Source organism: Myotis nattereri, assembly GCF_964212035.1.
Source record: "Myotis nattereri genome assembly, chromosome: 7".
Lineage (NCBI taxonomy): Eukaryota > Metazoa > Chordata > Mammalia > Chiroptera > Vespertilionidae > Myotis > Myotis nattereri.
This window is the reverse complement of record NC_138082.1, coordinates 33,565,976-33,589,526: the sequence shown is the minus strand read 5'-3', so window position 1 is coordinate 33,589,526 and position 23,551 is coordinate 33,565,976. Positions and strand designations below refer to the sequence as shown.

The 23,551-nt window shown below is 54.0% G+C and overlaps 1 protein-coding gene across 1 annotated transcript in view; it reads right to left on the bottom strand.

The window, feature by feature from the left end:
- AGAP1 (ArfGAP with GTPase domain, ankyrin repeat and PH domain 1) overlaps positions 1-23,551 on the bottom strand; it is a gene marked incomplete at its 5' end in the record, with an annotated part of 295,221 nt that overhangs the window by 250,598 nt on the left and 21,072 nt on the right. The window contains 6 exons of the mRNA XM_081096019.1: positions 569-703; positions 2,581-2,722; positions 4,253-4,338; positions 14,580-14,591; positions 15,275-15,362; positions 21,452-21,510. Coding sequence (XP_080952145.1) covers positions 569-703; positions 2,581-2,722; positions 4,253-4,338; positions 14,580-14,591; positions 15,275-15,362; positions 21,452-21,510 — 522 coding nt within the window. The remainder of the gene's footprint in view (positions 1-568; positions 704-2,580; positions 2,723-4,252; positions 4,339-14,579; positions 14,592-15,274; positions 15,363-21,451; positions 21,511-23,551) is intronic.

The following is a 23,551-nucleotide window of genomic DNA, read 5'->3' as shown; positions in this document are numbered from 1 at the left end:
GGGTATGGCACGCTCCCTCCCAGGACACCGTCCTCTCTGGCCTGTGGCCGTCACTGAAGGCAGGAGTTCAACAATGAACCCAGTCACAGAGACCATTCCTAAACTTCATGCAGCCCCACCCTGAGTCTGAGTGTGTGTTTTTGTTTTTGTTTTTTTGCCCAAACTGGGCTCTTATTTCTTTCAGCTTATTCTCCTCAAAGACTAACATGAAGTACCTAAGCCTTTTGGAGAGATGGGCGTGAACTGGGACTGCGAACCGCGGTGCAGAAGAAACGGCGCCACGCGTAACCATGACCACCGTGTGCACAAACAGTTCGAGAAGCGTTTCATCCCGAGCACCACGCGGCCCCGTGATGTGACACAGAATCGGCGGCAGGGCTGCTTCAGAGGTCAGAGCGGGGGTTTTGTCCCATCACACGAAGGTGCCACTTGGAGCGGCACAGAACCGGCATCGCCCCTGGAAGGCGGAGCTCAGACTCGCCCCCCTGCCCACACGTCAGAGGACTCTGCCCCGCGTGGACACGGCTGCTGTGTGGGGAGCGGCGCCGTGTGCACGGCGGGCACTCACCGTCCTGAAAGACCCTCTCCACGTTCAGGCCGTATGTGGCACACGTCTCGTAGTATGTGCACCGCTTCAGGTCGCTGGAGAGCTTCCGCGCCCGGGAGTCGTCGATGACCCGCGGGTTGGTGGAACTGATGGCGTCTGGAACAGACAAATGCATAGCGACACGGTGACCACACACGGCTGCAATTCCTGCCACAACCTAAGATCACAGAGTAGCCAAAACCCGCACCGTCCCTGTAGGGACAGGATCCTTTTCCGAACCTGGAGTTTTTAAAATGCAGTCTATCCCCGCAATCATCATCTCACACGCTAGACTAGTCGTCACTAGCAGAAGTCTGTTTCCGGGGATCCTGCTTCTGAATGGAATAAAGGACGGCCCAGAAAGACCAGGAGAAGGAGTGGGAGTTAAATGTGGCCCCAGAGGAAAAGATCTGAAACAGGGAGAGCCCCAGGGTTGCTGTCTGCACGTGACCTGCTGATGCACAAAGCACGTGCTGAAAGCATCCTGCACACCAGCAGGTCCCTCGGTGCCCACCAGCACCACGCTCGCAGCCTCCGTGGGAGTCTCATCCAGTTCCAGGCACAGACGGCCCAGTTTACACAGCAGGCAAAACCCCACACTCCCAGAGGGGTATCCAGGTAGGCTGGGGAGGGAGGAGAAAACAATAAAGATGAGGAATGAGACAGATGCAGGGCGCTGCTGGGGGCTGAGTGGGACGGGGTGGGGCGAGGAGGTCAGGGAACTCCTTTTTGTCCCACTCGTCTTCCGAGATGTGCTGTCACCAACAGAAGGGGGCCTGGCCACCCTGCCTCAACGCTGCAGCACGATGCTCTCCCGTTTCCATTCATGTGTAACTGCATCTTTCTATACCTCCTGCTTCTCCCTCCGACCAATTTAATCTGCAAGCCTTGAAAAAAGACCTGCTTAGCAAACGTCACGATCACCTCATCCAGAAATGAGGTCCACATGCCCGACTGTCCCGGAGAGAGGACCCATGCTCCAGCCTCCTCCCACGCCGGCTGAGCCCCACAGCAGCCGTTAAGGAAGGAACTTAACTCATCGTCCCCATCCCCCACCTCCAGACCTGAGGGGCCCAGACGCTGGGGCTGACTCTCCCCGCTGCTCCTGACCCCGTGAACACTGACGCGTAAGGTAACGCGTCACTCAGATAGAACCTGTGGCCCCACTGAAAGTCACCCACCCCCTGTCCTAGTGAGCCTCCAGCAAAAAGGCACGTCAGTCCTCAACGCGACCCCCTGCACTCGGGCAGCTGGTGAGGAGACGCCCACAGAGCCTGACTTTGCTCAGAAATACCCTGGGCAGGCTGCAGGAAGGGGCGCTTATTGGAAATGAATCGCTTCACCTTTAAGAAGCTTTAAGCAGGATCTGCTTTAGATGAGCTACTCACCCTAAAACATTAAGAATTGTCAAGCCATCAACTCAAATATGCCAATTCTGTACGTAACAGCCCAAGGACTTTTAACCGGCATGCCCTGGTTCCTGTTGACCACTAGAGGGCGCTCTACGCATAAAGAACCTCTCTCCTATTGGGTTTTAGGTTGAATTTTCCCCCCCTGAAGATTTCGTTTATTCGACCACTTGCCATTTAAAAATATGCCTTAAAAAGAGCAGGGGTCGGATGTGCTCTCCATGAAGCTGTAAAAAGTGAGCCTTCAGCAGGAAATTGTTTCTTCTTTAAACCGCTTTGAAGCTGCTCCACACCAAACGCACAGACCATGAATACAGTCACTGCTCCACTGCTAAAATCCTTATTTTTTAAAAATATGTTTTTATGATTTTAGAGAGAGACGGCGCGTGAGAGAGAGAAACATCGATCAGCTGCCTCCTGCATGCCCCTACTGGGGATCAAACACACAACCTAGGCATGTGCCTTGACTGGGAGCCGAAACTGTGACCTTTTGGTACATGGGACCATGCTCAACCAACTGAGCCACAGCAGCCAGGGCCACTGCCCCAATGCTTTAACCACGATCTATGCGCCAATGCCACTCACCCTGGGTTCCCACCAGCACCAGCGGGATCTCGCTCGTGCTCCGGTAGCTGGCCATCCGACTGTAGTAGTGGTAAACCGTCTGGAAGCTGATTTCATCCTCCAAGCTGAAGACAAATATGACAGCGTCCACCCACATGGCAAACTAGGGAGAGAAGAAGGGGAGGAGGCAGAGGAGTTGAGTGAGGAGGTGGGGTGGGGGGAGGGTGGCGGAAGGGCTGCGTCTGCACCGTGTCATCTTCAAATAATAAATATAAAATTAAGTGAGAACAAGACCTTAGGAACAAAGAATTGTGAGACAGACCTGAGGAGACACCAGGACTGGACAGAGTCATCCCCTCCCTTCTCTACCTTGAGAACATTTCCTTCTCCCTGTGTGGAAGGGGGTAGGGCCGTCAGCTTCCGCAGGGCAGGAGCACCTCAGTGCCTCAAGTCCCTGGGACCAGCCTCACCCCCAAGACCTAAGCTGCCACTGTCTGGACCTCCCTGCAGAGAAGTGCAGATCACGCCCCATTCTCTCCAGGTGCGTCCTGACTGCCCAGCACCAGCAAGTGGCGCTGTTCCAGGACACCCCGCAGCTTCCCCCACCAACTACCAACTACCAAAAAGAGAGCGGTTCCCGCACCGCCCTCAGATGCCCTCGTGGCCACAGCCTCGGGAGTCCATTCACGATGCCGTGGTGAGCGGGTAGACAATGTAAACGCCGTGAAACCATGAAAAGGAAACTGTGCTCACACAGCTCACACGTGCCCAGGAATGGGAGCCAGAGAATACTTTTCTCCCTTGAATATTTACGCACACTCTGCCTAATTTTGTACAAAACTCTGGCCATAACTTTGAAAGGGTCCACTGTGATATCCCCCGAAGTAGCAATCTTTAGGGTCAGTTCTAGGCTAAGGTTTCTGAAGGCAGTGTGACCTCATTTGACGACTGGTCCCTGGGGAAACCGAGTGGACACATTCTCATGGCCAGAGGCGACGACGGAGACCTCTGGGGTCCTGGTCCTCCCCACCCCGGTGCTGGCGCCATCGGCAGGCAGGCCACTGGGGCTGTGCCCTATCACCAGGTCCGGCCTCGGCGATACCTCAGGGCATCGGACGGGAATGCTTGGGCAGCCTCCCCGGGCACCTGGAGAGCTAGAGCTGACCCAGGTGGGCACTCCCCCAGTTACCAGGTTCAGCTCACAGTAGGTGCCCAGCTCATGTAAGGAAAATGCTGAACTGGAGATGAAGTACATGGAAGAAAGGTTTTCCACACACGGGCTTTCCTATTTCTATGACGCCCACCGCTGAAGGAACTTTGCGCCTGCACCCAGTTGCCAGGGGGCTGGCTCGGGTGGGGGTGGAGGGTGGGGGAGAACACAGGCGTTCCCAGAGGTCAAACAACGGCGCGGGCAGGTCAGCGCACAGCGTGCTTTTCCTTCCTGAACAACTCGGAAAGTGACAACTGGCTGCACAGACTGGCCCCCCTCTGGGATTTTATCTGAAGGAGGAACAGAATTAGTGTCTTAGAAAGAGAAGAACCGCCATCACAGAAAACACTCTCATGGGCTCCTCTCCCCTTTTCCTGAGCTCGCTGGGCAGATTTCTCAGTCCAGTTCCGACTCCAGGAATCAGAACTGAAGCCAGAAACAGGTGACTGAAGGGCCGGTGAGCCCCTGGCATGTGATACTCACCTGGGCCTCGGGGGGGCCCCCTTCATCTCTAATCAGCAGCAGATAGCTCTGTCCGTCAACAACAATCTCTTTCTTGAATCTGCCACCTGCCACACACACAAAAAACCTCGTTACGCAGGAAAGAGCGAGCGTGCAGAGGGCAGACAGACGTGGGCTTCGCTTGCGGAAAAATACACTCGAGGCTGCCGCCCCGGAGGCAACTCTGAGCCTTTAGGAGTGGGTTTCGGATCTGCCTCCAGCAACCACTGGGTTTTGAACGAACTGAGCTCAGATTTAAGTGTTTGTCTTAAAGAACCCGCGTTCATGTCTGTCGGAACGCACAGCCTCGTGCCAGGCCAGGAGGGCTCGTGGCTGCGGAGGGTGGAATTTAAGTGCAGGCTTTGTGCGTAAGTCCAGGGATGCCCGCTCGCTGGGGACACTGAGGCACAGAGTTCAGAAGAGAGCGCTACAGCTGTCCTTCTCTCGCTCAGTCTGCCAAACAAACGAATCCGCGAGGCCCCCCGGGCGCCTCGTGTACAACATGCTGACAAATTTGGGGGCTGAGAACCTGTATTCTCCTCAAGAGAAACCCAGTTCTTGGTGGGAACACAGAACATCATGGGGATGGTGCTTCCGCAGTCACAGTTCACGGTGGGGGTGCCGACTACTACACACGGTTAGACAGCAGCTACTGATGGCAGCTCCGCACAGCAGACAGCAGAGCAGCGGCGACAGAGGGTTAGGACACGCGGGGTTAGTGAGAGCCACCAGGAACCCCTGTGGACGGGGGGAGGGGGGCACACAGAGGTGGCAAGGGCTGTCCTAGACATCTGAGCCCCTTGAATGCCCAGGTGGGGGGCACGCCACTGCCACCAGCGTCTCCCAGCACCACCCCCGACTGGGCTGCCAGGCGCCCCCTGGACAGCGGGAGAGACCGCCACTCTGGGTCCCTGGCCCCTCTGCACCTCCAAAGACGAACCGCCTTCTGAGACTGAGCCAAGTTCAGGTGACCCTCGCCGGGTTCTGGATTCTGTTTCTGAGTGAGGAACCCATCAGTCCTGCTCCGCGTGCAGCTCCTTCCAGAAACTGCATCGAAACCCCAGGTGACCCCACGCTGGAGAGCCAGCTGGCAGGACCTCCCACCGACCCAGAGCCTGCACGCCGGGTCCTCTGCCGCCCGAGCCACATTTCGCTCCACCAGTGGCCCAACGAGGGTCCTCCCACCCCAGTGCCCGGGCCTGTGGGGGTCTGGGGCACTCCAGCACCCGGGAAGCCGGCGGAACTGACGTTCTGCACCAGCACACGCGCACCCACTCCCACACACCTCCGGGGGCAGCAACGTGACAGGGAAAACACACTTGCTTTACTGGGGTCAGTTTGCTCAATCAGAAAAACCGAAGACAACTTTCCAACATTCAGAGGAAACAGTATCTCAGATTGCTCTCCGTCACTCACCGAACAAGGGCAGTCTGCCCAGAGGAGCCAGAATAAGGCACGTCTGAGGGGGTGGAGCAGACTGTCCGCACCTGGATGCAGACCAGCACCTGCACTTCCCGCTGCAGGAGGGTATGCAGTGACCAATCACCCCCAAATCACTGGCTCCTCGAGGGGGAAGGAGATAGCACGCCCTCCTGGCGAGGCTGCTGGCACAGGACAGAAGCCCCCACCCCACACCCCCTCCTCCACACCCCGGCGGCACAGCCACAGGACACTGACGCGGGGCCAGCTCTACAAGGACCCTGGTGCTGCCCACTCCTAGCTCCTGGGCTTCTGGCCTCCAGAACTGAGGATACACTTATGTTTCAGCGCCCCCAGCGGGTGGTACTCCTTCCAGCAGCCCCGGGAAACTAATACATCCTCCGATGGGTTACAAGTTTCTGCTCTTTCTATGCATTCACCCAGGGCGTGTGCTCGCGTGCGTTCTCTCTCTCTCTCTCTCTCTCTCTCTCTCTCGCTCTCGCTCTCGCTCTCGCTCTTCTCCTCTCCCTGTCTCTCTCTTTCTCTCCCCTTGTGCTTGCTATAGTCTCTGGCTTTGCAACCTTTAGCCAAGAACTTCAGACCTAATTTTCATTGCCTCTGTAAGGAGAGGCCATTCTTTTTGACATCTGTAAGGCCCCTTCCAATTTTAAAATCACCTCTTCACCACCCTCCCCCCAAGATACAGTGTATCTTTTCAATATTTTACACTCGCAAGCATCAGCCACTTGCAATTGGCTTGTATAATTTTTTCAGGTACTATACTAGTATGTGCATCAACAAAACCAAAATGAAATTCTCATACCCATTTGCCATGAACCCAAAAGTTCAGTAATTAGATAGAAGTCAGCCAGGAGCTTCAGCACCCAGGTTGTGAGGAAGTGAGAATGTGACCAGTAAAAGTTATAAACGTGTCAAGTGAGACTGCAGCGGGCTCACCCAACAGGGGCAGCTGGGCGCTGGAGAAACATGGTCTCACCGGTGAGTGAAAGAATTTAAAATTCGTTTTCTGCAGCCGACCTCAGAACCAGAGGGAAAGCCTCGGGGGAAAGGGGGCGGGCACCAGGCTGGTCCTCCACGCAAGCCCTGCATCTCACCCCAGCCAACCAATCATTCTACCAACGTCTTAGAGGGCACCACCCGACTCGACACCCAGTTTCATTTTTAAGGCAGATCTGACAACTGCCTGTTTTATAACCCAAATTCGTTACCTTCCTGCAGGCTCTTTCACCCAACTTCTTATTGCCAGCATATAAGGTGCAGCCTGGCCCAGGGCCCACGCTATAAGTGTTACGTAATGGTGTTCCGCCTGCTCTGACGGCCACATACCATTACCATTAAGTGCCTTCAGGGATAATCTTATGTTGGAAAGTGTCCCCAACCTCTGCTCCAGAAGACATCGACACGTCTGGCTCACACACCTGCATACAGGTGCACAGGGGGCGAGGCAGGCAGGGGCAAGCGCAGGGCTCTGTCCCGGTGATGACATCTCGATGAGGAGGGACGAGGGAGGCCCCCTTTCACTTGATCTGTTCCTGCCAAAGGCGTGGTGAGGTCACCGGGGGTAAGCAGGCAAAGTGCTGGAAGAACCGAGCGACGCTGGGCTGGATCGCCCCGCCCCGCTGACAGCGGAAGCGACTCGCTCGCCTCAGTGCGCCTGGTCTGAACTCCACCTCACGCTCAGCGCATCACATTTCTGCTTCACCCGAAGGCAGGTCGTTGGGGTTCCCTGACAACTGCCCTGGTCACCGTGGATGCCCCTGAGCTCGCCTTCGACGTGAGCCACAGTCTTCATTTCTTCCCCGCGTGGGTGAGAGGTCAAACTGGACATACCTCCCAAGAAGGGGCTGCGGACACACGTGTGTTGTGACCAGCACACAGGAAGGGTAGAAACATCTTTTAGAAAGACTTAAATCAAGGGTGTCCCTTCTAATCTACCGTAACCAATTACCCTGAAAGTTTCAAGGTTACTGTTCCGATTCCTGGCCTTGGGCCTGGGAACCAGCGTGGGGTTTGGGAGGCTGGAGTTAAGGGAACGGCTGGGTTCCCAGCCCCCGGGAGCTCAGCGTAGACGGGCAGAGCTACACGGAGCCCTGTATGCAAGGGCGTCTGCACAGAGAGGCATCGGTGCCCCATCTGTGTTGTCATTCTGCTTTAAGGGGGGAAGGAGCAGACGGAATTTTCCTATTCCAAAGAGGGGGGAAAAAAGCTTAGAGTAAACACTGCCACAGATGTTTGACATTTCTGCTTCTATCATTTTGGCTAATTGGACTGAAAGCTATTAACGTATCATTAACATTCTGAAAGCAACAGAGATGGATGTGATAACAGCGAGCCTTCACTAGTTTGCATTTCTTCCCCGTCACCTCCACGCTTCCTCACTCCGGTGATGCCGTGGCCACCATCACCACCCAGATCGCCTGGGCAGACCACGAAGATCCGTGGGACACCAGCCGAAACCCCGGGCCAGCTCGCAGCAGGGAAGGCCCAGGTCCACCCGTGCTGCCGCCTGCCCGCCTCTCTCCTGAGCGTTTCTGCACAGCAGAGCACGGTGCCACGGAGCCCACAGCCTGCGTGTGGCTGCCCAGTGCCCAGAGGGGGACATCGAGAACACAGGCCCGTCTTGTCCTTACTCCACTCACAGACCAGCAGGGGGCTGACTGTCTCCAGCTCCCAACTCATCCCTGTGCGTAGGGAAGTATAAAGAAATTCACCCGCCTGTCACTTTATTTCACTTTTTTTAACCATTCAACTTTAGTTTTCCATGCAAAAACAAAGAACGAAAATTTGCCTTGCGTTTCAAACTCTAGTACTATTTCCCTTTTCCATAAACAGTGGGAGGAGCATTCTTCTAGCGTCTGATCAGTTGTGGTCAACCAGCCGCGATCCTTCCCTCAGGTGCAAACAGGCCTCAGGTCGCCCGGCTCTGGCACTGGGTCTCCTGCCTCACAGGTTAGATTCCCGTCCACGAAAACCTTTTCAACATTTGCCTAAAATTTTCTTCTTCCTGACTCAGCCCATGATGAAATAGAAAGAATGCCTGCAAAATGTATTGCTTCCTAAGTTGTTTAGGACAGGGGTCCTCAAACTACGGCCTGCAGGCCACATGCAAATACAAATACTGTATTTGTTCCCGTTTTGTTTTTTTACTTCAAAATAAGATATGTGCAGTGTGCATAGGAATTTGTTCAGTTTTTTTTTAAACTATAGTCCGGCCCTCCAACGGTCTGAGGGACAGTGAACTGGCCCCCTGTTTAAAAAGTTTGAGGACCCCTGGTTTAGGACAAGTGGAATGAGAGGGCTACATTGAAAAGAACCAAGAACCTTTTTCATTTCTCCCTAAGAGAATATAAAAAATCTTAATTACAAATGTGCCAGAAATTTTTTTAAATGAATTTTACTCTTTCTACTTTGACAAATATACTCAAGTCAGTAACTTACTAACACTGAGATTTGGGAGACAGTTTGACTGGTGACATTTAAAAGAAATGTTGGACCGCATGTTATTTTCACCCTGGGGACAAATTTTATCGGTAACATTTTAGTTTGTAAAATTTAACTGATCAGATTTCATTTCCTCTGCCAATTTTTTTTTTAACTTACACTGATTTTTTTTTAAGTGACTCTATAATCTATATTAACAGGAGGGCCTAATGTGTGGTGACTGCTATGTGCTGCCGTGGTGCCACTCGGGCTGTGCCTGTGGTGACGTGGTGACTTCCTGAGCAGGCCAGGGTCTCCGGGACTTCATTTAACCCACATCTAAGTAAAATAAGAAAGGAGATGGGGAAAAAGAAAAAAACGAAAGGAAGACACTGCACCATCCAACCCTGCCGCCTCCGAGGGGCGTGTCCCCAGAGGACTCGGGATTTTGAAAATAGCTATACACTAGTGTTTCTGAGCCTGTCATTGCAGTAACGTCCAGCGTGCACTGGCAAGTCTGTTACACACTCACTGAGAGACGAGCACGTGGGATGGGCTGAGTCAGGGACACGCTATGGAAACCAGAACCCACCTCCTGGAAGCTGGGAGGCTGGCAGCTCCACGCGGGCCTTTTAAACCTCAAACATGGCACAGACCAGCTCCCTGACACAGCCCAGCTTCTCGTGAGTGACAAGCAGGCGCCTGTGTAATGACAGCGACTGGCACGTGGCATGTCAGGTCAGCAATGACCCTGGGGACATGTCACCATGCAGTTACTGCTCGCCAGGACGTGGGGGGCTCCTATCGGAAAACCTTTACAGAACGAGAGGGGTTCTGTTATTGATTCAACCATTTTCCTTACCTGACAGTAATCATTCGTCTTAGTATCTAACATTTCATTTCCCCCTAAAACTTTTCCCAAATAGCAGACATTCGGGTTTCCCTCTAACTGTCTCCAATGATTCTGCAGGGAGAACTTCCCAGGCGTCTCCCAACTGGGAAGGAGGCTGGCTTCTCCTCCCTCCACTCCACTCCGCGTGAAAGACCCAGCTTTCATTCTTTGCCTACGCTCTTTGGACTCTTAGTCTGTTATATTTGTCGTATGGGTGGTGCGGGGCTGAAATTCCCAGCTGTAAGGTAGTGTTTTCTGTTCGGGGTGGGGGTAGGAAGCTCCAGGTTGCTGCCTCACCTGTGTGCTCACTACTGGAAAGAACTGGAATGAAAGGGACAGCTCACAGGTCACCGTGCGATGAAGGACCACCCTCCTGGAGGTGAGAGGAGGGCCATCGCAGCCTTCACGCTGGCATGTCACCCATCCCCAGGCTCTCAGCCAGGAACCTGCTGGCCGCTGGCCTAGACAGATTCGGGGCTGCCAGGGCCCGGGAGGGAGATTTTTGTTCACAAATGTGAGTTGCTTGAGAGCCTATGAGAAGCTGAAGATCCACTCACTGCAGGAAGGAATCCTGCTGGGTTCAGCTCACAAGGACCTGGGAATGTCAGGGACAGCTGCTCCTCGGTCACACCTGGCGAAAGCCCCTCAGCAAAGCCCTTCTGTGGCCGCACTGACCACTGACCCTCGCTCCTGGGCCTCCGTGGCAGGCAGGCCCCTACCACGCCCGCCACGCCCACACCTGGAGGAGGGTTTGCTCCAGACCCGATGAAGAAGTTTCTCAACCAGCCTGACTTCATCCTGGCGCTGCAACCCATTTCATAGCTCAGGCTCCTTGTAAAAGTGGCTGCCAGCAGTTAATTCCAGAGCCGCAGGAAGGAAGCTCTATGGACATCCTTAAGTTTGTCACTGCCAACCTTCAAATCTCCCACTCAACCACCAGGGAGCCAGTGGGCCTCTCCCTTCCCCACCACCCGGGAGGCACTGGCTGGGGCTCCACCTCCTGGGCTCCAGGTCCTTCCACCCAAGCGGCTCTGCAACCCTGAGCTGGGCCGCATCAGCCGCTCTGAGAGAAAAGGAATCACAGAGCGATGTCCCCGGGACAGGACTCAGCCTCCTGGCCGGCGGGGGAAGTGTCTCAGGCGGGTCCTTGTGCAAATTCCCACAGTACTGAACGGCCTGCCTTTCTCTCCTCCTTCAAGGGAGAGAGTTAAAAGCCGAGTGGTGGTCGCTGTAACAGGGTGAATATTAAGCACATGAGACGGAAACTCGGATTACACGCCAAACGCCACTCACAATTCTAATTAGCAGCCATGAGTAGGGCACTGATGGCTGAGGAGTGAGTGGCAGCTGTGAAATCCCATCAGAGGCGTGAAGGTCACACGTAAACGAACGGAGTGCGTGTGACCTCCAAGAAACCGGCAGTGAGATCGCAGCACGGCCTGGCCGCCGAGAGGTAACGGGGCAACTTCGCAGCTGTGAGAGCAGCTTGTTGAAACACTGCATGTGCACGATACACACACGGTGTGGGTTTAATTTTATCACAAAAGAGTTATGTTCCAGTCCAAACCCCCAACACCTGATGTGACCTTATTTAGAAACAGGGTCTTTGCAGAGGTGATCAAGTTAAGATGACGTCCTAGTAACGGAGGGTGGCCCTACCTCCAGTCCTGGTGTCCTGGTGAGAAGAGGGACATTTGGCCCAGAAACAAGGCCACCTGGCGACTGAGGCAGAGACTGGAGTGATGTGGGTACAGACCAAGGACACCAACAGCTGCTGGCCACCCGCAGAAGCGGGGAGAGAGGCAGGGAGCAGATTCCCCCTCAGAGCCAGGGAGGAACAACCTGTCCACCTGCAGCGAGACTCCTGGCCCCGGCGCTGGGAGGGAACACAGCCTGTTGTTTTAAGCTGCCAGTTTGCGGTCACTTGTGGCAGCTCCAGGACTCCACCCGCATACATGTCTCTCTCTCACACACACACAATTAAAAACATACTTGCCTGTACAAAAACTTTACTCTGGATGACATTCAAGGAATCAAAAGCTCCCTATTGAGTTACCTACTTTTGCCTTGTTAATTCACTAGTTAAAAAACACACATAACATTTAAATCTGTTGTCATTTAAATTGCGTCTTTAAAATTACCTAAATTGTGTGAATGAGCTCTCTTTGCCACAGGAATAAAATACCAACCAAACTCACACAACTAAAATACAGCAAATATTACCCTCTGAGATCCCGCCAAACTCGACCTGATGAAAGTGTGCTCCGGCGAAGGTCGGGAGGTCACACGAGAGGGTTCCGAGAGCGAGAACCCTGAAGCAGGAAGGCCCTCACCACCCCTCCCAGCAATCTAAAGGGCCCTGGTTCGGTCAGAGGAACACTAGAGGGCATTTACACGTTAATTAAATCAAAAGAACAGCCCTGTGCAGACGTGAGAAGCCGCAGGGAGCTCCGAGGAGCTATGTGGACGGGAGGGTCACCCAGCCCCACCACCAGCAACGTGTTTTTCATCTAAAGTCGCTGCCCATGTGTGGCTGGAGGCAGGGGACTGCTCCGGCAGTTGTAAGAGGAAGGCGCATACGTTAGAAGGTAGTAAAAACACCAGGAAATGGAAAGGTCTCCCAGCTCAAAGTCCAACCCCCTTGGCCTGGTGTCCGCAACACCACCATCAGCTGTGGCTAACCTGACCCTTGGTCTCCATAGGCAGAGCTGACGACTCACGACTCACAGCTGGGGCTGAGCCATAATCGGCTTCTAGCTCCTGCACCCCCGGGAGGGGATGCCACGGCTCCCATGCTCTCCATAAACCTGTGCAGAGACACGTCCATTCCAACTCCAGAACATTCCGCACGCAGCTTCCCAGTAAAGCACGCACGGGCTCTGAGCGACAGGAATGCCCTCAACAAGAATGGCAACCACTTTGCAGTCACAGGCTCCCGGGCTGTGAGGAAGAGCTTCCATGGTAAGACAGGGAGAATCAAGGCTTTTCTGTCGTTTTCTTTCTGAGACAACCATGGTCCCTTCCTGCTGCCATGTGGAGACCCGCCGGGGGCACATGGACGGGATGTGGGAGTCAGTTTCCTGGTCTGTGTAGACACGGCCACCTGCCTGGTTCAGGCAGGCGCAGGTGGCCAGGCTCTGAGAAACAGGGGTTCAGGGGCTAAGGGGCTTCCAGCAAACCAGCACCCAGAGGCCCTGATGCACATCCACTGGGTGCACCTGGCTGGGTGCTGCTCCTGGGGTCAATCAGTGAGAGGTGCCCGGGTGAGCTCCTGAGGTGCAGGGAGAAGACGGTGGACTGTCCTCCTCCTGACGCAGGGGCCTCGGGCGCGGGCCTGAGGGGAGGGGTGCTTCCACTGTGCAGCTGAGGAAAGAGCGTCCTTTTGTGTACAAACGCACGCAGTTCTACCCTTTAAAACTGTGTTTAGGAAACTGTATGCGATACCAGGAAATTCAGTAGAGTAAAACGTGTTACTTGAAAAACCAAAGAATCTGGGCTATTAGGGGTCGTAATTTTGGTACGATTTTTACTTTTAATGAATGAACATTCAAGAGAAATGCCTTCATGCTAATAAAAATACAAGGCCAGTTGCAAAGACAGCACAGTCAGGCCCCAATGTGACAAAACAAACTGTGACCGTGCAAAGGGACAAGAACGCAGCCACAGCAAAGACAACACAGGGGGAGGGAGAGGCGTCCCTGAGTGAGAGGGCCGGAGACTCCGGTACCAGCCACGGCACCAGCCAGGCAGACAGACACCGAGCCTAATGAGAGCAGCCAGAGCATCCCCAGGGGCAGGGCTCGCATCGGAGTGCCTGAGGGGTGTGGTGGGTGGTGCAGGCAGCTTTACCTGGAGAGGTGATCATTACACCTGCTATCAGGTAACCCAGACACTGAGCGGCTGGGGTCATCAACCTATACAGTAGCTACACCTGAGGAACCAGCAAACCTCAGTCTAGGAAAATCAAAGCCACACTCAGACACAAAGGAACAAATACAGCAGCCCGACCAGGTGCAGACCCCAGGAGTGAGAAAGCCTCCCTAAGCTCTCGCCTCCCTCGCCTCTCTAAACCATGCATCTGCACACACTTTCCACCAGGGGCCGTGTGTCTGCGCAGGGATTCCCACCTTCAAGCCTTCGAGTTCACCTCTGGTCTCTCTAAATCATCCTCTCGGTCTGGGTCACGCAGAAAGTCGGCCTCTCCATGGAGACCACCACAAGGCTTTCATGTGTTTATAAAGTTCCGCAAATTAATGGCCAAGCCCCAAGCAAAGATGGCCACAGGACCCATCCCTCCACACTATCCAAAGGTTCCACAGGCCCCAGGACAGGAGTTAGACACTGAACAGGTGTTACAGGAAACACAGGAAGCTAGACTACTGCTAAAAACACATCTAAGGGACGCAACAGGGTGAAATGTTCAACTTAAAGAAAAGGCAAAATCAAAGGCAACAGGATGGAGCACAGGACGAGGAGGGGAGGGAACGCTACAGGACACAGCCGCCTCTCCTCTCTCCAAACAAGACAAGCGCTACCATGAAGAAAGGGCATAGTTACCTGCATCCATATCTGCAAAGAATGGAACAGCCAGTAAGAAAAAGAAGGAACCAGAAATTCAGTGTCTCAGAGTTGGATTTTACAAGGTTATACGGAGAGAAAATATAATTTAGAAAAATTGCCTGTGAACTAGGCCTGGATTAGGGACACAGGGGCTGCTGGGTTCCTATCGGCATTTTATTTACAGCAGAAAATACGGATATGTTATCTGGAGAAGTAAAGGCCTAATGGCGAATAAAACATCTTATTCTCATGCAAAATGACCATTACATGTTTATCACACACTATAAAGGGGGAACATATTCCAACAGGTGGTGGTAGGCATCTGAACGTCTCATATCTACGACTGCGTCACAGGACGTACACAGTGTGGATAAACTCAACATCCCGGCCGGAGAAACGGCCAAGCATGTTTAAGAGAGTAAGACTGGACTGACATTTAGAAAGGTCAGGACTATTGGGAAGAAATCAATTCAAGAGTATTTCATGGTTCTACTCTTGCTCCGAATGCCACAGAGAATACGATCGGTCAGCGACCAATACTGGAGAAAAACAATCTACCTAAGGATTTCTACTGCTTGGTGCGCTATTACTTTCTTGGCATGTGATACATGGAAGTAATGATTTAGGATATGCTACAGGAAATGTAAAAGCTAAGCTCTCCTAAGCGTGAGCCTGCCTGCCAGGCCGCGTACCTTCAGGAGACTCTTCCTGGACGTAGGTGCCGGTCAGGTAGCGGTGCACCAGGGCCGACTTGCCGCTGGCCAGATTGCCCACGATTCCCTGAAACAAAGCAACGGACGATCATTAAGGACCAGGGCGTCAGTCAGTTCGGCAATCTACAAGCGGAGGGAGGTAAAACGTGCAGTGCGTCTACACATGATCACACGGGGCACTGGATGGAAGGGCAGAAATGGGCTCAGGGACCTTCCTGCTGGAGGAGAGGGACTGGGCTCCCTCGTCAGCATCCCCCTTCTCACCTCCTCGCCAGCCCTAAGAGCGTGGACACCACCCCACACCTGCGGCTGAGGCGCTCTCCTAAACACCACGCGCGGTGGGTCCACCAGGAAAGGGTGTGAGTCAGGGCGTCGTGAACTGTGAACCCTCCGAGTCTGAGCCAGGAACGCTGAGCGAGGAACGCTGTGGGCCATGGTGGCGTGCGGAGCATACGGGGATAAGGCGGACATTCTGGTGCGTTCCATCACCAAGGAAGTGCATGGATACCTGCACCCAGTTTGGGGGTAGGAGTTTGGAGCTGGGTCCAAATGAGCCACATGAGTTAATGACAATGTGGGGGCAGGGGTGGGAGGTGGAGGGACGAGGCTGGTCCCAGGCAGAAGACAAGAGCAAGCCTGCTTCTCTGGAACACGGGTGCGGCTGCAGCACGGGTGTTACTCATTTCACAAGCCTGGGGCCCACCTGCCCACTGCCTGCAGGCCAGAGCCCAGGCTCCAGGAGCAGCAGCACACGGTCTCCCTCTGAAAGCTTGCACGCCCTGTCTGCAGACACACAGGCCAGCAGCAGGTCTGTGGCCCTCCCGCCCTTCTCCACCGGACCAGTTTGGGATGGTCTTCCTGCTCCTCCTCTGCACACTGTGACTGCTGGGGATGTTCGTGGCTAGGCCCCCCCTACACTGAGATCCCCGAAGACCAAGAACTATGTCTCTGGGTCCTGGCAAGGACACCAACTCCACATCCCAACACTTACCAGTTTCTGGCCCCAACAAAGTGCCTGGTAAATATGGGATGGATGGAGGATGGATGAAGAGAGGGATGGAGGGAGGAAGAAAGGGATAAAGAGACGGATGGAGGGACACGACATGCCAAGGGAGGGAGCGTAGGACAGCTGGATGGTGGACGGATGGGTGGGTGGAAGGAAGGACAGATGGAAGGAAAAGAGAATGGCTGGTTGGATAAACAGATGATGAAGCCAATAACTAGAAGAACAAACACAGGAGAAAACACACTTGGCATGAAACTGAAAAATAAGTTAAAATCTGACCTTTCTGTATCCTATTACCCACCCTGCGCTTCCCCGGTACAGCCCTTTGGTTTCTCACCTTCCCCAGCTCCCAAACTGCACCCCCAGACACCTAGACCCTCCCACATCCACCAATGCCCGAAAGACTCCTGCTGCTCTGGTCAGCAAGCAGTTCCGATGTCACCTCCTCCGGAAAGCCTTCCTAGAGCCACAGCCTCAGGGAGCAGGGCTCCTCCACGCTCCGGTGCCTCCTCACATGTTCTGTGGACCCCCCTCTTTATTTTCCCAGCATCAGTATGAGGTCTGACTCCCCGGGGCTGACAACTCCCTAAGGGCAGGACCCTGTCTCCTTTGTCCTGGTTCTCTGCCTCCCAGCAACACTGGTTGGATGAGTGAATAAGTGAATGAATGAGTGAATGAGTGACCCAACACTAGTGAGTACACAGGAGCTGCTCTTTTGCTGCGGCTGAAAGCCAGACTTCGCAGAAGAGCCTAAATAAAGCTGTCTCCTTCCTGGTTTCTGATGTCTTCCTTTCACCTGAGGCCTCTATCATCCGAGAATTTCTACCTATTAATTATTCTTTTGCTCAAGGGCACCTGCTGTTTGTCAGCTTCATGCTGAGAAAATCCAAAACAGCGCGCCACAGAATTAAATTTTTAATTAAGATTAGAGTGCCTCTTTCCCGAGGAGGAAAACGCTCAGAATCAAACACCGTGTAACCCGGTGCCTTCTGCGCGTGGCAACGGCCCTTCCTTCCTACGTGCCCACAACATGCCAAGAACTGAGTTACCCATCAGGAGGAACAAACCAGTCAGTCCTGGGGGGCGTGGGAAGGTGTTACTGATGTGAACGGCCATCTCATAGACCTACATTCGCCATCCCGGGCATTATTCTAACCTGAAACACTGGCAGAAACCAGCAGCCGGCTGTGGGGAGGAAAAGAAGAGCGAAGGACAATGCTCATTCCGCTGCAGAGCTGCACTGGGCCCGGGAGCCGCTACAAGTACAACAGGAGAGAACACAGGCAGCCAGCCTGGGCCTGCAGCCTCCGTGGGGGGGGGGGGGGGGGGGGAGGACAAGGCAGCACGGGACAGTGTCCTGGCAATGACAGACCTGCCGGCGTGAGGTGGCTGGGGTGGTCACCCCGGGCCCTTCCTTCTGGGGCAGGGCCACGAGCCCTCAGGGAGCCGCACCCCACATCGCCAGTTCATGAGGGAACGAGAGCGCCGTCTCTCCCCCAACTGACCTCCCTGCCTCCCAAACTCCACCCCTCACCTGCTAACCATGTGGTTTGCTGAAAAGGAAATCTAGGCTCTTAGTAAAAATCCCAGTTGGGAATTCAACGGAAACACAGAAATCAGACGTGACCAGAGGCTGATGAACATGCCCCTCTACAGGCATGACAGCTACGCTGGCTTCACTCTTTCTGCCCGGACAAGAGCACCAAGCCTGCGCCTGGCATGCAGTGACCCACTGGTGCAACTGCCATTGATCATCTAACCCTAACACAACCTCAGGACACAGCATGGCACTACCACTCTTGAAAACAGAGCAAACACTGAGCTGTTTTCTCTGACAGATTCCAGAAGATTGATTGCAAAATGTTACATAAAGAGTCCATCTGAGGCTGGCTATTATGTCATTGAATTCTGTTTGTGAAACAGAGTCAGGGGTCCCGAAGGCGCTGACCTAAGGGGCCACCTGTCCTGTGGTGCTGGACTAGGCAGGAGACAATTGCAGGCCTGTGGATACACAGAGGCTGCCTCCGAACAATGGAGCACTTGCTGTAGATGCTGCAACTCCTTAGCACAGAAGGGATCTGCCCTGGAGGCCTAAGAGGACGAACTGCCTGCGGCCTCCACCAGGGGGCGCCCGCCCCGAGCAGAGCCAGCCTTCCACAGGGGTCAGGGGCAGGAGGAAAAGAACCTCCCCTAAGGACCTGCAGAACCACTCACATTCCTTATCCAGGATGGAGTCAAGCCTTCGGAGAATTCAAACAAACCTTCAGGCAGTTACTTGTGGAGAACAGGAGTCCATGCTCCCCTGGATGCCACACCTCCTGCACCCCTGGCCACTGATTGCAGATGTTTGCGTGCTGTTCAACTGGCAGAAAACACATCTGTGCTATAAGCAGCCTTACTATGGGCTGGCAGAACCCTGACACCTTTAACTCTCAAAACCGGGACTATGGCAGAGGGTCTGACACTCGGCGAGTACAGTCAGTCTGTAATTATCACAATTTAGACAAATAAAATTTCAAATTCAGCCCCTCAGCTGCACGAGCCACACTTCAAGTGCTCCACAGTCACATGGGGCCAGGGGCCAGGGGCCAGGGGCCAGGCGCGGCCGCCCTGGAAGTGAGGACAGAACGTGTCCCCGGCTCACACCCCAGCTCCGCCCTTACTAACTGGCTCCTTCGAGCCTCAGTCTCCCCACCTGTGGGATGGGGGTGGTCAGGGTTAAATGAGACGGTATAGGAAGCACTCACAAAGGCCTGCACAGAGGAAGGGTTTTACAGTGCAGTCAGGTTGTCATGGAGACCCCATCCCCGAGTCTCACTCCCATGGCAGGACCCACACAGCACGTGGTTTCCTGAGGGTGTACGGGAAACTGGCCAACCTTCTGAAAAGCTCCTGTGACCATGAGGCCAACTTTGTGGCCTTCGACTGACAGGTGTTTCCTGGCCGTGCCAGGTCCGGGGGTCTCAGAACAGAGGCAGGAGGAGTGCCTGTTCCCAGGTCAGTCCTGTGGAACCCGTGCTTCCAAAACAGGCATGACTCACAGACCCTTCGCCTCCCGCAAGGGAAGAAACCCGCTGGCAGGTGCCCCAGAGAAGGCCAAGCTCTGGTGGGAGCGCGAGGCAAGGCGATGGCCGGGCTGACACACAGCGAGGGCAGCGGGGACGGGGGACACGGTGACCCTGCCTCCATTCCAGGTGCCCTCCCACACGTCCTCCTTGCTTGTCCTGATGATGAAAGTCATACTCAAAGTCACGTACACTCTCTTCACAATCTGGGTGTCCCGTGTTGCACAATCTCATCTCAGAAGTGAGAAACCCAAGGGTCCTGCCCCTCTGAATGTCCAACCAGTGGAAGGTGTCCAAGGGCGTTGGGGTCACTGGGCAGACAGCTGCAGCTACTAACAAATGGGGACCTGGGAGAACTGAGGCAGGCTTCATCAGCGTGTGCTGAGTGGGAGAGCTTACATGCTCCCACATTACAGTCAGAGCCCATCACTGCAGAGGTATATATATATGTGTGTACACACACACACAGGGACAGACGGACATGCATACACACATACATATACACATACACACATGCATATATACGTACATGAATACACAGACATATGCGTACACACATGTACATACATACACATGCCATGCATATAAACACACACATAAATACACATATACAGGGTGTCCCAAAAAATGTATTCACACTTTAATAACTGATTTCTATTACACTTTGAAATTAAATGTATTTTAATAACTACTGCCTTTATAATTATTCGAAGTGTGCATACATTTTTGGGACACCCTGTATACATACATATATATGCATACACACATAAGCACATGCACGTACATACACCCACATATATTTTGTTAATCATTACCTGAGGATATTTTTTTCCCATTGATTTTTAGAGCGAGTGGCAGGGAGGAAGAGAGAGAAACATCGATATGAGAGAGACACAGAGATAGACTGCCTCCCTCACATGCCCTGACTGGGGCTGGGGATCAAATCTGCAACCCAGGTATATGCCCTTGACTGGAATCAAACCTGTGACCCTCCGGCAAGCAGGCCGACACTCTAACCCAGCTGTGGGCAAACGATGGCCCGCAGGCCGGATCCGGCCCGTTTGAAATGAATAAAACTAAAAAAAAAAAAGACCGTACCCTTTTATGTAATGATGTTTACTTTGAATTTATATTAGTTCACACAAACACTCCATCCATGCTTTTGTTCCGGCCCTCCGGTCCAGTTTAAGAACCCATTGTGGCCCTCGAGTCAAAAAGTTTGCCCACCCCTGCTCTAACCTCTGAGCCACATCAACCAGGGCAATATAGGAACATATGTGCACACATATACACACACCATACATATAAATGCATACCTAAGTGGGTACACTTATACACACATAAATATGCATATATGCATATACACACATATATACAAACATATATACATATAACTATACACACACACAGGCACATCCCCCCAAAGCCAGTTATTTCATAACAAAGAACATCACACTTCAAGATGAAGTCTGTCCCTTCCTTCACCCTAAATGGAAGTGGGGAGGTGGCTCTGGCTCAAAGGTGTGGCTGCAAGAGACCCAGGTCATGTTTCATAAGCCAATTGTAAGCTTTAACTAATGTCACTGAAATAACAGAGTTTGTACTAAAAACAAAATTCTTCTTTTAATTTTATGCCACTACTTTGTAATGTAGTAACAGCCACATTTTTTAAATGACGAATTCCAAAGCTTCATGAATCGTTCTAGAAATTTCCCATGACATCCAACAAAGGATAAATAAAGCCGTGTGTGTGTGTGTGTGTGTGTGTGTGTGTGTATGAGAGAGAGAGAGAGAGAAACACACACACATAAACACACAAACGAGCAGATGATGGAGGGACCCGGCCTGTGCACACAGGCTGCTCTGGCTGTTTGTTCATCTCGGCCTCACAGGCACTCAGGGCTCCAGCCCCAAACTGCCAGCTACACCTGGCTCTTCTAGGGACACACCCAGAGGCAAGCTCCACTCTGGGCCCCAGGGACAAGCAGGCCCCAGGGATGCAGGCCTGGGTGTGATCAGGTCACCGCGTGGAGCCCCCTCCTGCAGGTGAGCACAGACCACTGCCAAGGCCCGGGACGCACTCACCACTTTGAGCTCCGGGACAGACCGACTCAACGTCCATTCCTGGCTGTTCACAAAGGCATCTGCAAAACAGGAGGGTAACAGAGTGAGGCACAGGACACTGAATGCAAGGTCAGAACACCCTGATGCGCCAGGTTTCAGACCAGGACACGCCCAGTGCAGACAGAGCTCCTGATGGCACCTCCACCCGAGGCTGTGACCTGCCGAGTCCACACGGCAGCTCCGATTCCAAGTCTACGCTCTGCCCCCCTAAACCCACTCTGCCCATGACTCCAGGGCTCTATGGCTTCCACTTCCCTCTCCTCACAGGCTCCTGCCCAGCCCACAGGCCCCGCCCCGTCCAGGATGCCCTGGCTGTGGGCATTCACAGGGGTGGAGACGCAGGAGGCACCTGGCTGCCCGGAACGGACCCTGTAGCCAGTCAGCCAACTTTCGGGCCCTTTGGTTTTTTACTCAAAGCCCCTTGTCTGAAATCCCAAAAACCATGCTATAGAGCAGCGGTTCTGAACCTGTGGGTTGCGACCCCTTAGGCGGTCGAATGACCCTTTCACAGGGGTCGGTCGCCTAAGACCATCCTGCATATCAGATTCTTACATTACGATTCATAACAGTAGCAACATTACAGTTATGAAGTAGCAACGAAAATAATTTTATGGTTGGGTCACAACATGAGGAACTGTATTTAAAGGGCCAGAAGGTTGAGAGCCACTGCACAGAGGATGATGACTGGATGTTAACAATGTAACATTTCACAGTGTAGAAGACTCTCTGCTGAAGTCCCGTTTCTCAGGAATTCCCCTGAGGATGTCAGAAAGACGAGTCCCCAGCCACCGGGCCCTCAGCACAGCCATACCCTTAGCACCCTCGGGGGGCCTCCCGTGCCAGCCGTCTCTGCCTCTCGCCCCCGTGCACAGGTCCAGGGAGGCCCATGCAGCACAGATGACCCCTATGACCTGATCCCCCACGCCCACAGGAGCCACTTCTCCTCAGTGAGAGCCATGGCACCCCCACACTCTGTGGGCGAGGAGCAGAGCCGGCCGCAGCCCTGGCCCTCTCCTTCCAAAGGGGACTCGCTTTCTGCGTATTTCCCACAAATTCAGAAATCTCATCACTCTGGCTCACAAAATGCCCGTGTCCCAGTTTCAGAGGGATGGGTGAGCTTCCCACGAAAGGGATGCGGCGTGGGGCCAATGGCAGAGTCGCGCGACCCGCTGGGGTCTGCGAGGAAGGACAGGAAGCGCACTCAGAGGGAGCACGGCGAACACAATCCATGGGGACACGAAATGGGTGGTGGCCATGCCACAGAGCCGACACCTGGCCCTGCAAAGGCGGAGGGGAGGGCGGCTGGCGCTCAGGTGGAAGGAGGGGAGGATGGCCGGTGGGTCAGGAGGCGCCGGGAGGCCAAAGCAGCTGGAGAAGATGCAAGACACCCAATTAACCTGCCATCCTGGCTGAAAGGAGTGGAGATGAGCGCTCAGTCTCACGTGCTGGGCTCTCCGGGAACCGCACGCAGGCCAGCTGGCAGAGCAGGTGGGCAGAGGTGCCCCTGCAGCTCCAAAGGCAAGATGTTCGTGAAAGTGAAAATGAGGTACGCTCCTGTCCCCATGAGGCGAACACGCTGGGGCGACCCACGGGTGCACGGGAAGCTGTGCGCCTGGCCACCGCTCTTTGGGCCTCCAAGCACCACCCTGAAGTGCCACCGATAAGACATCACCTGCAAGAGGATGAACGTGGATGGTGCCAGCAGGGGCCAGACCAGCCGGTGCCTGGCAAATGGTAACCAACATCCTCCTTACTAGCGAACATCACTGATTACACTGAAAAAAACACTTTCCGTCACGACATGCACCACCAAAAGATTGTTTACCACAACCAGCACGCCTCCCCATTTGCTGCCGTCTGTGTCCCCCTCGCTTACAGCCTCAGACCTGTGTGGAGGCCAAGACATTCCTGCACCTGTGCCAACCAGCTGCCGGTTGCCTAGGACCAGGGCCGGCCACCATGCTGGGTATGCGGACGGCAGGGCATGGGCAAGGCAGCCTCCAGGGGGAGGGGCTGGGAGCCACTGTCCACATGTCAGCCACACAGGAGCCAGGTTCTGAA